At 50.6% G+C, this 16,432-nt stretch overlaps 3 protein-coding genes across 3 annotated transcripts; 1 reads left to right on the top strand and 2 right to left on the bottom strand.

The window, feature by feature from the left end:
• Window positions 1-4,909: 4,909 nt before the first annotated feature.
• Window positions 4,910-5,194, top strand: CTRU02_207634 (uncharacterized protein; the record flags this gene model as incomplete). Its single annotated transcript, XM_070204929.1, has 1 exon — window positions 4,910-5,194. One exon carries the CDS (start codon window positions 4,910-4,912, stop codon window positions 5,192-5,194), a length of 285 nt encoding a protein of 94 aa, XP_070061462.1.
• Window positions 5,195-7,994: 2,800 nt separating this feature from the next.
• Window positions 7,995-10,583, bottom strand: CTRU02_207633 (histone-lysine n-methyltransferase; the record flags this gene model as incomplete). The annotated part of the gene is made up of 3 exons (XM_070204928.1): window positions 7,995-8,939; window positions 8,989-9,368; window positions 9,422-10,583. The coding sequence occupies 3 exons, from the start codon at window positions 10,581-10,583 to the stop codon at window positions 7,995-7,997; spliced, it is 2,487 nt and encodes an 828-aa protein (XP_070061461.1).
• Window positions 10,584-13,996: 3,413 nt separating this feature from the next.
• On the bottom strand, window positions 13,997-15,463 carry CTRU02_207632 (Phosphatidylinositol transfer protein sfh5; the record flags this gene model as incomplete). The annotated part of the gene is made up of 2 exons (XM_036727506.1): window positions 13,997-14,771; window positions 14,838-15,463. The coding sequence occupies 2 exons, from the start codon at window positions 15,461-15,463 to the stop codon at window positions 13,997-13,999; spliced, it is 1,401 nt and encodes a 466-aa protein (XP_036580872.1).
• Between the last annotated feature and the right edge of the window lie 969 nt (window positions 15,464-16,432).

Raw genomic sequence — 16,432 nt, 5'->3', positions numbered from 1 at the left:
GAAATGTCAGAACACAACTTAAGCCGACACTCGTGAAGCATCCACAGACGCTTGGCTGCAGGCAATGTGTGCTTGCCTCAGGTCCAGCCGACTTGTTCTAGTTCACTTCTGCACAAACTACTTGTTGGGGCTTTCCCCAGCTTCTTCAAATGCACGGATTTACAGGCCAACAGCTAAATATTTTATCGCCTTCTAGCTGTGAATCATCAACCCTGTGCTCGCTCATCGTTCTCAAGTAACCTAGGCCATTATAAGAGTCACATATCTTTCGGGCACGCCTTGTTGGTCATTTTATACAAGGAAGAGAGATCATGGGAGAACATGAAGTACATGAGTAGCTGAACCTACCCCAGCAAGACTTCACGGCTCTACCATAAGGCTTTTGGGGCCGGAAGTCCAGTTAGTTCCAGCCACATGTCAACAACACCAAACCCAAGCTCCACCGACACCAATGTCTTCCAATACATCAGCTGAGTCAACACGCGGGACGACTTTGGGCAGCTGCTGTTCCAAGTCATGCACTTTCTGGTAGTCTGTTGACTGATCAGCCCCAATAGGTCCCCCCTCATGGTCGGTTCAGGCAGAAAACATTCAAATTCCTGCAAGGCTTTGACGAAAGTTGCCCCTTAACCAGGTTAACGTACTGGGTATATCCTAACTAGCATTTGTCTAAGGCTTACAAAAAGATGGTGTGTGATGGGTAAGCAGAGCCGCATCACCAACTATATAATTGTTTCCATCTCCCCCATCTTTATCTCACTATTCCACACCCCTCATCCCGACGACCTACTTCTCGAACGAAAGGAAAACGACTGACAAACGGAGAAGGGGAAATTTCCAGCTCGTATTACAATTGCTAATCGATGCGAAGAGGGTTCAACACGAGGAAGGCTTTCGGTTTCGGTCGATGGTCCTATCCGCAAATAGTCGAGCCTCCGCAAGTTAATGTCATTCTTGGATCAGCAAGAGAATCAACAGTTATGTACAATCACAGCTTACATTTCGAAATTCGCCGGTCACCAGCGGGTCACGACTTCCCCTTTCCCCGTCCAATGGAAAGCAGACACAACATAACAACCTAGTTTAGGGCCATTCGCATCACCACTCGGTAGCAATACACTATCCAACCGTCAAGCATTGTAGGAGCAATCAATTTTCGATAGCAAGTCAACGCCAACAACTACCAGAATCGCTCGACCTTGACCGAGCCTGACCGAGAGGAAACATGGTGAAGAGGTCGGTGAAAATCGTCACGTGATGGCTGCATGAAGGAAGGGATTTCGGCGATGCAGGATTACGCCATTACTACATTGGGGCATGCAGCATTACTAACAGTCCATCCCACGTTGAGCAACGGAGCCTGATTCATTTTTCTTATCTGGGGTTGCTGCTGCCTATGGGTTACGTACAAAGCACCCCTAGTGTACAGGAGGCGCATTGTACTCTTCAATCTAAGGGACCAGCCTCTCTGCTCCAATCTGAATCCTCTTCTCCAGTTCACAGAGCTTAGCAATGCATACCCGGAGAGGACGTTGAGACAAGCAGCCTAGCTCGGAATGGTTAAACATATGATTTCAAAAGCAGTATGACTCGAACCTTGACACTTCGTCAAATAACAACAGACCCAACTGGGCTCGCGGAGAACTTCCGGGTTAAGCTGCCACGCAGCACTACTGACAGTAGGTACTGCCCCCCACGCTGCCTTGAATTACCGGCGAAGTGGATCCCGGCTGCCTGCTGGCTCGGTGTGAGCAAAGTACGAGACGGGACTCAGGCGGTACTACTCCGCGGTAAAATACGTTCAAAAAGCGTTTTCAACCAAAAGTACTGAGCAGAGTTTACCCTATCCCGACCAAACCCGCAGAGCCTCATAACATCACTCGCCCAGACCCCTTCTGGGCAGTCACTCTCTTCGCCACCTCACAGAGCCTCATAGCTCAGGCCCCACGCCTCACCCTGACCTCACTTGCTAGGCGCTTTCCTTTTCTCTGGGCCCTGGAATGGTGTCTCCTCTCATTCGACCGCCCTCCTCCGTACTATCGGCGAGAGCAGAGTCATCTGCCCCTCATTCCGTTTTGGATTATCTATACTACTACCTCAACGCTAATTTGTTTGCAGGGTTGAGGTACTCAGATCTGCCTAAGGCGGACCGTCACATCGCGCACGACAACCCTGGGCCTCAAGGCGCAAACGCGCAGGGCCCAGCTATGGAATATCCTTTGCCAATGGACGCGTAGAAACGTCTCGCATGAGGGGCGCAGTCTTGAGGACCAAATAGGGCGTGTGATGTTTTGTTTCGTCTGTTTTGAGGTTTTGTTGTCCCAGCCCAGGGTAGGCGAGGGTGCCTTTCCGCAGCAGCTACGAAGACATCGACTTACACCAGGACCCACTGCAAAAAAGGACTTATTCACATTTTCGGGAAGCCCGTCTGAGGCATGTTATGCAACGGTGTCTAGTGGTCATTGAACGTGGCTTTGAATCCCAAAATGATGGAATTACATTGCCTTACCCTGGCGGTCGTCATTGGTCTCACCCGGGCAGTTGTGTGAATGGGCCGCGAGAAGTCTCGATGCCGTGATATTTTATATAAACCATTGATGAGTTGGATGTAGACATGAGAGCTCGCCAACCACCACCGCCTTCACTCCTACTTCTAAGAGCTTTCTCCAACTACTCCACTGATTGTATCTCTACGTTTTCTACTTCAGAGTCTCCATAGCAATCAAGAAGTCATAAACACTTTACTCTCTGATACCTTCCAAGATGGCCTCTACATACGTCTGGACTTGCGTAGGTACTCCAGGTTCGCCAGTTTCGGAACAGTCGCTAATGAAAGATAGTGCCGATGCGGAGATGCTGGTATGAACTATTATTCAACACCGGGCTGCCCAAGTTGTGGCGCTTACAGATGCGAATACTGCTCCGTGCAGGAGGTTGCAGCGAAGAAGCCCAAGCGGAAGTAAGCTAGCAGCTGCGTTCTCGTCTTCCGGGCATTGCGCTGTTGTGCAACGACCGAATTTCTGACGGCAATCTTTCGAAAACGGATTTCCTCTCGTAAACACTGGAAAAGTGCCTGCCAATCGAAGCAATAACTCCATTGCGGAAATAAACGGGACGCAATTGGGGTATCAATTGAGTCAATGGGAAACGGAAAAGATCAACTATCGCCATTCTAGATCGGAGTGCGCACGTCTGATGGGGGAATGTGCTTGTTTAGGTTTAGGATTTTCGTTGTTTTGGCTGTTTTCTCTGACGAGACCTAGCTTTGGTCTCTTTCACATCTTGTTTTTTCCTTTGATCGTTCTTTTGGCTGCGAGGGGTTAACTGCGGCCAAAAGTTTCTTGTGGTGGGCAGGCAAGAGCCAGTCTTCTGCCTACCGTTGTCTAGTTCTCACACGTTCTTTCCTATGTCATTAGAGCCCTGAGGGTACGGGCTATTTTAGATAGACTTTTCATAAGGATTTTCTAGAATAGATTTTTATCAAATACTTTAGACCTATATTCTTTGGCCATCTCTTGGGCTTGCGTCTGTCAAACATCGTGATAAAGTCATCAATTGTAATAAACCAGCCTAGTGCTACACTGAATCTCAGAATTAGAAGTAGCTACGAGAGAGAAGAATCGTTGAAAAGATACCCCAAATCTGTTTCCTTGATTGATCCTTGTTTCGCAGTTACATAAACCATCTGCGCAGGTGGGCGTCCTTGTGACGTACATCCAGCTACGGACCACCTTGCGAATGAACCCTGTCGCTCATTCATAACACATGGCGTTCACAATACGCGTAACGAATAATTTGACAAACTCCCAATATTATTAGAAATGTGATGTTGGAGGTAACGACCGACTGCCCGTCGACAACGTTGCGTCAACCCCATCGTGTGAGGTCACTTCAAGCTCTGGCAGGGGTTGCCGTTGACTCACATGACTTCAAAGCACACAAGATGCAGCCCAAAAAGAAAGGAAGAAAAAATAAAATTACACAAGAAAGGACCACGCCTCGTTCCTGACGCCTTAATCCATCGTAATTGGTTATTGCGGTTCCCAAGTGACGCAAGGTCCTTTATGAGGGATGAATTAGGTGCGGGTGGAGGGGTGGGACAAATACCGGCGCCTCGGGAGTGAGATGCATGGAACCGCGTTTCGCGGTTGCTTTGCAGACCGCAGCCACGCACCCGGATAAACGTGCAAAGAAAGGACCTCGGAAATTATGGAGATGAGGAACAAAAAAAAAAAAAATAAACAACCCCAAATTTCAAGAAAAGTACCGACGCCGAGCATTGGATGACGGGGCGAACGATGACGGACATTGGCTTGGGTTCCAGTGTCCTCTGGCCGAGGCGGGAATAGCACCGCCCTTCCGGTTCCTTGCTCGCCCTATGACAGAAACTGCGAAAACATCATCAGCACAACACACACGCACCAGACAAGGGAAGAAAAAAAGAACCTCACATTCTTAAGAGAACACCTAGATAATAACAAAATTAAAACTTAAAAGTATTGTTTATTTTATTTTTTCATACCAAGATTGGAAATGGAAATCATGTTGTGGAAATTCCGCAGCGCGCCTTTGCGCAAGAAAAAACCCACAGTTGGGCTTTGTAAGTAGCGTAATTCCGGACACCGAGGGACCACCACCATGGCAGTGCTGAGGTCCTTTCCAAGCCTCAAATCACAAAACAGTAGAAGCCACTGGTTCACCGAAAGGCAATGCGTGCGAAGGAGCAGCAAGGAAAGATTGAGATCTTGGTCTTCTTCTACCCGTTTGCACAACATGTTAAAAGAAGAGCGCTGGCTCGTCTGAAATTTAAGCATCGAACTGGCACAATCAATAAACAGCATATATCGACTCGACAACACCTCAAACATATCTCATCTCTTCTTTGCTAACAACTTAAACATCATTCAACATGGGCTCTTATGAGAAGTCTTCTTCAAAGCACTCCTCCTCCAAGCACTCTTCCTCCAAGCACTCCTCTTCCCATGGGTACGCCGGCGGCAGCAGTAGTGGCGGCAACGGTGGCAGTAGCAGCAGACGCAACAAGCCGGCCGTGACCACAACCTGGATTTGGTACTGTAGCAACTGCCGAACCGGCCCTTACAACACTTCGACGGACCAAGCTTGCCCTTCCTGCTACCACTGGCGCTGCCACGACTGCGATGTTCAGCAAGTTCAGATGGAAATCTCCCGCTAAATCTTCACTGGGCAATCTCCTCTTTTCGAGCTCGGAACCTAAAGATCAGGAGGAGATGCCTGCCCCGGATAACTCCCTTCCTGTTCTAATCGACGAGGGGGAGCAACAGTTGTATGGCCCCGGCCAGCCCTCTGGCGCGGCAGGCCGGGGCCTGATTAAGATAGCATCGATCAGAGGTGGCATCCAACACTGCCACTGTCCACCTCCATCGCCATTGCTAGTTCTCTACGCTGGCGTAGGGGGCGCTCACACGAAGCAACAGAACTTGCAACGAACGGACACACTGCGGCGGGAACATCAGAACTGCCCAGTCACGAATGAACTGATTCAGGAGTAACGCCTTTGTTTTTGGGATTTGTGATGGCTTTGGAATAGACAGCGTATAGAATAGGACTGGCCGAGGCACAGCACAAAACACGGAACTTCATTCTTTATTTTTTTTTGTAACCCACCTTGCGGCTTTTCCCCTCGGGACAGCTTACAACTTTGGTGACAATTGTGACAGTGAGGACCCTTTTGTGAGCGGCAAATGTGTGCCCAGTTGCAGGAGCAGTGAGAGTCTGGCAGAGTGACGTCGTGAGGTGTAGTATGTGTACTATGGTATGTGTGTGCGGGTGTGTTTGGGGTGGAGACACTGGAGCTTGCAACGGGAAGGTCCCCACTTCGCGCGTGGTGAAGCAAGCATCAAGAGCTAAAGAAACGCGCAGACGCGCAGGAAGGAAAGAAAAAAAAAAGGGACTCCACCCGTTAGACGCCTTACATACACTTCCAACCCCGCCACGCGCTAGAGCTCGTGCGGCGGAGCGGGTAGGAGTGTTTTGTTTCCTCTGCGTTGTCGCTGACCGCTTACCGAGTTGTGTAAGAGAGGTGAGTAGTGAGAAGAGGGAAAAGCTAAGGTTCAATGGATAGTGGGGCAACAGGCGCTGATTGGCCGAGGTTCATGAGGCTCAACGGGGAAATCTCGGGTCCATTCTTGTAAAAGTACCGCAGCAACCCTTGCTAATTGTAACGGACGCTCTGGCGAATCACATAGGTGTGTACCAGTGGAAGCCCCACTGGTGACCCAGCAAACCCGACAGTCTGTTCCTCTCAACTGTCCGCCTCCACTTCCCTCCCCCCCGGTTTGACTGGACGTGAGCTGCGCCAAACGAAAGCTTGGGAGAAAGGACTCTGCCATTGCGTCCAAAACCCTTACCCGCTGCTGCATAGTACGTTGTCATGCTTTCTCTGACAGCAGACCCTGGCCCCACAATTGCGCCCGACGGCAGTTAGAGTTCTGGGGTCCCTGCCCCCCCTCTCACAAGGGATAAGTTGAAATGTCGTTTTTGGTGACTCTGATTCGCCCAGCAGTAGGTCGTTCACGGGCCTCCCCAATCAAGGAACGCTCCCCTCCTCCAAAATGAGAAAAAGGAAAGATTAAAAAACAACATGCACGGACCAGGTGGGGTGGTGGACAAGTGCTGAACCAACCAAAAGACCCGTTTGTTGAATCGCGGGGACTGATTAGCACTAGTGGTAAGCTTTCCGAACACTTCAAATGTCTTATTCTTTTCATCCGTCCAAACCCAAAAAGAATACTCTATGGGCGCTATGTTACCACAGAACACAAACAACCTCATTTGCTGGTGGTGTCTCATTAATACTCGACTTGATCTCAAGCACAATGACAGTTCGAATAAACGTCAATCCCCGAACGAAACCTCCAAGCTTTCTACACATTGAGTGAGTGAGTTACTAGTTTGCTTGCTACTGCTGCTTGAGGGGGGGGGGAGGGGGGAAACGACACACTCCCACTTTCCTCCGAGGCAGTGCACCGATCTTTGGGTCATTGCCAATGTCCGACATCACATGTACGCCCACGTGCCCTTCTTCCACTTTGATGCTCAACAAGGCAGGCTTCCAGAACAAATCACAGCCACATCGCCCAGAGCTCTTTTGCTATCGTTTCAGAAACGTGATCAAGGCAGGCGGACATGCACTTGCAATTGGGTGGAGAAACGATTAACCCCGTTTTGGATCCATACGGTGTTCAACCCCCCACCGAGCCTGCGCCGCAAGATACATCAGTGAGGTATATTGTCTACTGCATTTTCTCGGTCAATACAATGGTTACAATTTCTCCAACCCAATCAATCTGTCTCCGCGCCTCAGCAGGCAGCAACACCTAGCGGTTACCGCCTTGCCGTCTTACTAACTTCGGTGAGAAATACCTGGCCTCGATGTGTGGTAAAAGTCAATCAAGGGCAAAAAGACCCCGCTGCCACCAACACGTGATGCGTGCGAGGGAGCCAATTTCATCATTAAACGTGTGCTTTGTGTATTCGGAGCGACAACAACGACAACCGTGACAAACCATTGCCACCAATGGGAAATGACGCAGTAAAAATATGCCCAGACCTGCCTCTGCTGCCGCCGCAGAAAGATGATAGCTAAAAAAAAGAAAAAGAAAAAAAAGGACGATAATAAAGAGGAGTAAATAATAAAAGGCAAAAAAAAGGACGATCCAGCACTGGCGAGAAAAACCCCAGTCACACGAATGCGGCAAGATTGAGGAAATCCCCTTAGCTGGAGCGACGCCCTTCGCCTCCGTTTTCTTCCTTCGTCAGCACTTCAACGTCGTCCCCTGTTCCTTCCCATGCCGTAATATACAATTCCCTGTTTCGCCTGTTGAGAGACCGAAAACACCATGTAAACGCCAAAAAGAAAAAGAAAAACATATCCGGACCGCCCTCGTTTGTCGACGTCAAGATTCGGTAAAACCGATAGGCATCGCTCTTGCACTTAAAGCCCGGCGCATCCTTCAGTGCCGAGCAGTGATAGTGGCCTGGGGGCTAACAAGCTCAGGGCTCACAAGCCTGATTGTCGATTCCCGAGACAGCTCCTCCAGTGCATTACGAGAGGCCTTGCTAAGGCTTCTATGGAGCTTGGTGGCAATTTTGCTAGTCGTCTTCTTCACCGGCGTTACGTCATCATCAGTGGTAGCTGCCACAATAGTCATGCTTGGTGCCCGGCTGGAAACCTTCTTAGGAGATCCCTTTCCGTATGTCTTTAGCACCTTTCCAGTGCCCGACTTACGGACTGCCGTAGCTTTACGCGCAGGACTGGGTGCAGTGTACTTCTTTGGTGCAGACTTCTTGGTAGATGTCTTAGCAGGAGTCGCCTTCGTTAATGCCTTCGAGGGAGTGGTCTTTGTGTTGCCGCTTAAGATTGCCATGGCGGATACGCGTCTCTTGACCGTGGCCGCCCCCTTGACGGCAGCCTTGCTGACGGTCTTCAGACTCGCAGCTGCGGAGAGCGAGTGCCTGGTTCCCTTGGCGGCCTTGATTTTGCGCTTCTTTGCAGGGCTGCTTCCGTTCTCATCGTCGCCAACCAACGTCTCGAGCTTTCGCTTACTGGCCTTGACAGCACTCTTCACCACTGCCTTGATAGTCGACTTGGGCGGCTTGGGTTGCTTGACCTCTTGCGGCTTGGGTCCCAAAATTCCGCGACAGTTCGGGGCGCCACAGAGACACTTCTGAACATTCTCGTCACTGAAAGGGCTGAAGTTGTAGTCGTACGTAAGCTCTTCTCCCGTCATGATGGGCTTATCTCCCGCAAAAAGCGCCATTCTGGGTTGCCCTGACACGATCCACTTGATCATTCGGCAGTTGGGGGCACATGAGTGGTTGACAAAACGAGCGATGCTACCAGTCGTCGCATCAATGATCATGTTCTGATCGAAGCTCATGAGATAATAGCACTGATCCTGTGTGTAAGCATTACTGACCATAGCACGTGATTGTATATCGACATACCTTGTTGTCCTTGTACTTAGTTTCCATACGATGCGTGCACTCCTCGTCGGTGATAATTTCTCCCGTGTACTCCATGATGATTTGGTTCGCCTCGAAGCAACGGTTGGCACGAATGCCGTAGCCACGGTCCGCGGTCTTGATAACTTCGACACCAACACGGTACTTACCACCACCTGCTTTTCTCTCCTGAAGATCGGCAAATGAGCGGTTCGTGCAATTCTCTCGGCCAACGTTGCAGTTCTTCTCGTCACACTCGTACAGCATAATTCTGTTCTGGCAGTCTTCGCCGCAGCCGTCTTCGGGTTTGCAAACGCACTTGGACTGATCCACAAAGTGCGGTGTCTTCTTCCAGTAAATGATCGAGTCGCCGATGAAGCGGTCTGTAACATGTCAGCATAAAGAAGTAAATGGGGCATTGGCTGAAAAGTCTAACTCTTTGTCATCTTTCTAAACTCATCAGGCTTCGGTTGCCCAGGCGGCAAAGGGTTGCAGACGTCGAACGGCAGCTTGAAGTCACGTCCACTGAGAAGAAGCCGCAATCCGCTGAACATGGGTAGAGGAAGTGCCTTGTTGGGGCGACCATAACCTTGAAGTTCGGGCGTCTGGGAGAGCTTTTTCTGCTCAGCAGTCGAGAGGCCTTTGGTGAGGTCGGCAGGAGTTTCTTGGCCAGCGTACAGTCCGCGAGTAAGATATTTCTTGGTGCGCTTCGTCTTTTTGGGTTGAGCCTCAACCTCCGCGGGCTTCTCTGCAGCGACTTGTTCCTTCTTGGGCTCCTCGGGCTTGGCTTTCTTCTTGGGTGGAATTGGGATACCATTTTCGTCCACAATCACCAACTTTCCGTTAGACCAGACAGTTCTGATAACGGGTTTTTCTTCGATGCCAGCAAACTCGTTTGTGTCCTGGAGACGGCGCAGCTCACGGGACATTTTGGACATGTTCTTCTCGAAAGTCTTACGGCTGCGCTTGCCGAGATTGGAGACCTTGTTTGCAAGCGTCTCGACCGGAGTGTTGGTTAGACGCGCCGTATGGCGGGTAAGCCGGGGTGTTTCTGTCTTGGCCTTCTTCGCGCGCGGGGCCTTGATCTCGCCGACGGACCATTGAAGGTCCAGCGCGTCAATTCCATCGCGGACGAGATTGCCAGCCACCCGTACCACAGCATCGGCATTAGACTCGCCATTTACGAGTGTGTCGCCAGAAATTGTTCTGCGGCGGCTGGCCACATCGTCACCCTTGGCGCGTCGCTTTCCACGGTTTGCCGTGCCGCTTAGCTCAGACAAGTTATATGTTTGATTTCCGGAGCACGAACGACGTGGGCGCGGTGCTGACGACGGAGGTCCTGAGGGTGTTTCGGGAGTCGGATCGGCGGGTGTTGTAGTAGTTGCCTCGGCGGGAAATTCGATTTGAGCTTCGATTTGGGCTTCAATATGCGTTTCGGTCTCGAGGAGGACAGACACGTCGTCAAGTTTGGGGCCGTCCGAGGCCTGGCTTGCAATATCGGAAACACTGGTAGGGGGAGTTGAGGTTGAGGACGCGATATTGGAGGAGCAATCAGTCGCGGCAGCGGACAAGCCGCTTTCGCTTAGCAAAAGAGACATATCGGGGTAGGAAAGCCAGTCTCGACGCGATTTTTAACAATTGCAATGTCTGGTGTGCTTCCTCGGGTCGGGAGAGTCGAAGTGCGACGCGTTCCAAATGAGGGTGTGTGCGTGTGTTGGGTGGAAAGAAAGTCGGGGGTGGGAAGGTCCAGAGTAAAGTCCAGACACGAAAAGCAGAAGGAGAGGGATTGGACCGGGGGTGTGTGCGGAAGCGGCCGCAGGCTCAGGCACGCAGAATTGGCTCGTTCGCTACCTTTTAGCTTACTCGCCGGGCATTGAGTGGCAATAAGGTATCCTCCGAAGCTGACTGTTTGGAGGTACTGTAAGTGCTGAAGAAGGTACTGTGTAGTACGTGTTTTTTTCCCCAGCAGAAAACAGCCGAGAGCAGAGCGCGACTTGAGGGAGCAAAGGGGGGTTTTGACAAGGGAAGGCTAAGAAAATTGAAAGAAGAGGAAGAGAGGAAGAAATAAAATCAAATAAAAGTGAGACGGCAACAAAGAAAGAGAGAAAGAGAAAGAAGACAAGGTCAAACGCCTGTGAATTCCTTTGAAGTTTTTATTTATTTTTTTCCGGGCAGAAGGACTTTTGAAATGTGCTGAAATGAGCAAGTATACGTTCTCAACAAGTTTTCCCCCCGTATACTTGCAATGTTGCTACCGTGATAAAAATTTGGACGCGGCGGGCGTTTTATTGGAAAGACTGCGCTTTGGGAGGGAGTAGAGAAGTAAGGTGGGAAGTTGCGTGGTACAGGTGAGGCAAAGTGTGGTAAGACGAGAGGCAAAGACACAGACGGGTGTGAGAGGATTTACGGGTGGGTGGCTGGCTGGAAAGGCTTGAGGGAGATTCCGTTCCGTCCAGTGTCGTGTTGAGGACGGAGCGCGGGGAGTGGGGACGCGACTAAATTGATTGATGATGGATGGTTGGCGGATGTAGGTGATAAACGGCGATGATTCTCAATTAATTCACCCCTTCGGTAGGTAAGAGGTTGATTGAATGATTGAGTGGTTGAATGGCTGCTTGGCCAACCCCTGCGGTGCTTTGGGACCGAGAGATTCGGAGCCTGAGCGATGGGGGTAGGCAGACGGAGATCAAAGACCTAGTTCGGGAGAAGAAAACGCGAGTTTGAGAATGAGCATGCGTGAAGAAGGATGGTGATGATGAGAAGGTGTCCCGCGGGAGAATATGCTTCTAGATGAGTGAGATGGAAAACGGAACACGCTGACCTCTACTCAAAGGGAAGCATAAGAGAGAAAGAGAGAGAGGCGCGGCCTTGCGAAGGTTTGCCTGGCGTGCTGCTTGTTGTTGGTGCTGTACCAGTGTGGACGGATACTTCGTTGCTCAGTCTCGTCAAATGTCTAGCTTTTTGTGGCCGGTCCTGTCTGGCCTGGCACTCCGTCAAAATTGGTCAAGTGACTCTAGACGGGATGGCAATGGAGTCGGTAAATGCGGACGTGGACGTGAACGTGGAGGAGGGCGTGGGTTAAGTTGGGCGGGCCGTTCTTCTGGCCTCGTTTTGTGCTTGGGAAGATGCAAAGGTAAACAGAAAGCTACCTGGCTCGTGTTGTGTGTGTGTGTGTGTTTGTGTGTGTGCGTGTGTCTGTCTCCTCTCCTCGTCTATCTCGTCTCGTCCTGCTCCTCCTCCACTTATACATCACTCTTGAACATTGGATCCTTCTTTCAGCTGACTGCGACCTGACCAACTACACAACCGGCTGACCCGAGGCTTTTAAATGGGAGATGTATGTATTGTGGCAAGGTCCAAGAAACAGTTTCCCCAAATCAAATCACTTTAATTGCCATAGTTGTGGTCGATCTCAGTCTTTGAAATACGCAACTCCATGTTTTATCTGATTGCGCGGTTTGTATCCTCTCGGACCACCTCCTTCTTTTTGTCTTTGCCGCCGGCGCTACTTCTGTTTATGCTGAGCCTCGCCCCGATAGAGGCATGATACACAACACCACACCTGGGACTTCTTGCATGAATCATTTTGTCCGCCTTGGCCACCATGTCGTCCATGACAGACGGCGCCTAACAGTGCGGGTTCCAAATGTTCATCTATCAGCTGCATGTATGACTTTTCGAATTTGTATTCTCTGAATACCGGTGAAATGCCACAACTTCTTGAGAAAGGATACATAGAGATTGCCTTGTACTTGCCATATACATGACCCGGTCACGCAGTCCGGTGATCTAGACGTAACGCGAGCGTATTATGGCAATGCTCACCTCAAATGTGATTTGTTAGCTGTGCCAAAGACACTTAATCCTTCAGATCGACGTACGCTCAGGTAAGAGATAGAAGTCGAGAGATTCGATCACTCGGAATGCCCAATTAACTCTGGACTGCGAAGCACTTTATCTTAACATCATACTGATAAAAAATAGTCTTCCGATTTTAGTTAACCTCGGCATTTTGGTGGCTCATCGAATTTCAACTTTGGCTGCATGTAGGGTCAGGTCTTCATTAATACAAGACTCGTTGGATTCAGTGTCTCGGTGTCAATGGGGAAGAGGCTGCTCGGTTTGCGGCGAGACAGATTTGAAATGCGATCGTGACCAGCCACAACTTCCTCAGTCGATAGTACTTATAGTCACGAACCATTCCGGCCCTCGGGTTGAAATCCCCTTCGATCTCATTGCATATGACAATGAGACATGGTGCAAACCTGAGCCACAACAGAGAATCGATTGGGTTGCGAATGGTAGAAATAACACCGACGAGCCAGCAATAAAGGAGAGAAAGATTGCATAGTGAGTTTTGGTGTGAATCGGTGCATTTTCTTTCCCGATGTACTCTCATTTCCACGATGCTGCGGAATTTATGAGTGATGGCACTGCAAATGCTTTGGAAGCCATTGCGGATCATGACGTTGTAGTGGTTGTAATAACACGCGAACCGAACCACACCAATATATCGGTTTTCAGGTACTGGCCTTTGGGCGGGTCGAAGAGGTAGGTGCGCACCTCCCGTCAGCGGCGTTGTCTATATCGCACAACCCCCCAAGGCTAAGAACTGGGAGAACAGAAGGTACTTGACAACGAAGTGTCAAGGAGGGATGGTTTCCCTCGAGTCAGTCAAAGGTACGCTGCAACCCCGAATTAGAGTGAGCCTATATGCATTTGTTCAATTATTCTTAATTAAAGAGTCTGTCTGATCTTCTGTTCTAACCGAACCAAAGTTAGAACGCCACGAACACATACACGCACGAGAAGGGTATTATGGCATGAACGCAAGGAGAAATACAGGCCAAATCCGAGCCGAAGGCGAATTCAGTCGGCCTAAAGGTGGCATCTATCTCGCCCTCTCCAGGACCACCAATCACCCCGTCCTGCAAACCAGTCTCCAACAATTATAAAGCCAGCCAACGAAATCAAATACAAGGGAAAACATTGAAAAAGAAAGGGGTGATGCTTAGGCAGCAGTGGTCTTAACTTCATCCTTAGTGGCAGCGTCCTTATCTTCGACATTGTCTTTGACGCTGAGGCCAGCGATGTTGGGCACCTCGGATTCCTCCGCCTTTGAAGACTCTGACTTTTCGAGTTCAGTGGCGGCAGAAGCAGTCCCCGCCGTCTTCTCAGGTTGAGGCGCGGTAGTAGAGGCTGGCTCGGTGGATTTCGCCGTTGCCATGGCAGTTGGAGCCGTACTATCGGCGACAGCCGGAGGCTCAGCAGCCTGGGTGTCAGCGGCAGAGGCGGAGGTAGGTGCGGGAGTTTCGACTGCGGCTTTAGTCTCGGTAGTTGAGGTCGCGGGATCGCCGAGTTTCACAGTCTGGCCGGTGGTCTTAATGCTCTCGCCACTGCCGCCGTAGTCCTTGGGCAGTGACTGCTTCAGATTGGGGAGCTCGTTAGCCAGCTCTGCTCCGTAGCCGAGGGGGTGGAACTTGGCGACGGTCTTGGGCGCCAAGAACACCTTCATGGCCTTGAAGACCCAACCCATGAGGGCAGGGATGTTGACAAAGAATTTGTGGTTGAGCAACTCGGGGTAGGCCATGGCAAAAATTTTGATGGTCTGCGAGGAGGCATTCTTGACGGCCGGATCCATGCGCAGGAAGCTCACGTTGAGGTAGTCGTGGACCTGAATCATCTGGTAGGGATCCTCACCACCATCGGGGATGGGGGTCTGGACCTTGTCTAGGTTCAGTTTGCGGACACTGAGCTCCATGAGAGCAGCACGCCACTTGATGAATCTGTATGGCAGGTCAGTCACGAACTCACTATGAGAAGAAAACCTTATCCGGATTTCATATACTCACTCATCAACGTTGCCAAAAGTGGCCTGCTTATCCTTAACGGCACCGTAGATGTTCCAGGTGATTATGACCTCCTTGCCCTGAGTATCCTTGTGGGTGGTGACATAACCGAGCTCATCGAACTTCTTCGTATCGAAGTATACTTCGTCGAGGAGTTTTCCAGGGTTAGTATCGCGACGCCATTCAAGGGCCTTCTGCAACTGATCAACAGCCTTGGAGACATCATCATCGTTGGCGCGCAAGAACTTCTGCAGAACAACGGTGGTCGGAACGTGGGTGCTGTCGGACAGCTGCACACCCCACATCTCCTTGTGCTTGGCCGCCTCGAGGATACCGGGCAGCTTGTCGAAGAATGAGGTGAGAGGAGTCTGGGCCTTCTCGGCAGGCTTCTCCTCTGGTTTGTCTTCTGGCTTGGGCTCCGTCACAGTCTGCGCATTCTGTTGAGACTCGGAGGGAACAGCAGGGGCATCCGTGGCAGTTGCAGTGGCAGTGGGCTGAGCTTCTGTAGCAGCAGCAGCCGGCGCCGGAGCATCGACACCAGGAGCATCAGCAGCCTGTGCAGGAGTAACAGCTGGGCCAGCAGCTGGGGCTGCTGTAACCGGCGTGTCGTTTGTGGTCTGAGCAGACATGGTGACAAAAAACTTGTGAAATGCGATCTGTGATGTAAATGTCAGAGCGTGTGAGTGTGTAATCGACTGACGGCTCAGTTACTGGAAGAGAAAGAGCAAAAAAAGTTTCCGGCCCCTCTTCCTGCAAGCTGTGTTGAGTGCGTGGGTATGTGTGTGTATGTGTTGAGCTGTCTAATTTTTTTTTTTTCAACGGCGTTGGGTAATGATAATAAATCAAGGCAGGCACGGGAGCTTGGGGTACTTACTAGAAGTATGTCAGACAGGACCAGCAACGAACAGACCACCGAAGTCCACCAAGGATTACGGCAACAGCAGCAGCAACAATGCTAGGCCGTCGCAACACACCGGCAAGAGCAGGCAGGGTTACACTAACCATAGCTCCTGATCAATATCAAATCGGCCAGTGCTCCGTGCGTTGCTTCCGGGGAACTTGAAAGTACCAATTACCTTGATCCAATCAGTGCGCCCAGTTTTCCCAATCCTAAACCCTTCCTGCTCTGGCCTGTGCATCTCGGGAGAGTGGAGTGGAGAATGGGCCCCTATTTTTTTTCGAGAATGATTTACGCCGTTTGGCTTCGACGGTGCCTCGATGGGGTCTCTAGTCCTGACATCTTCTTCCTTGTTCATTGAGCCTTGTCTTCTTCTCTTGCGGCCCGTCGACGTTCATAACAAGCTGTTTGGTTCTCCTTGGCTTATCTTTCTGTAGCCAAGCCATAAACAGGTAAACAAACACCTGATTAGCTAGCAATTCACGCCGTCACGTATGGGTCCCAAGCCTGCTTGACTAGCCACTATTCGGTGCAACCCTATGCTGCAGGTTATAATGGCATGGCAGTCTCTGTTTATTTATTTTATTTTGGGGCACCAAGAAGCAGCCTGGTACCTCAAAGTGCCCTGCCTGCACCTGCGGCACCTGATTTCCAGAGACCGAATATCGGAGAAATACCCTCGTCCCACATCAACTCATTA

The sequence above is a fragment of the Colletotrichum truncatum genome (genome assembly GCF_014235925.2).
Source record: "Colletotrichum truncatum strain CMES1059 chromosome Unknown Contig_0004, whole genome shotgun sequence".
Classification (NCBI taxonomy): Eukaryota; Fungi; Ascomycota; class Sordariomycetes; order Glomerellales; family Glomerellaceae; genus Colletotrichum; species Colletotrichum truncatum.
The sequence above is the reverse complement of the archived record's forward strand: the minus strand, read 5'-3'. Positions and strand labels throughout refer to the sequence as shown.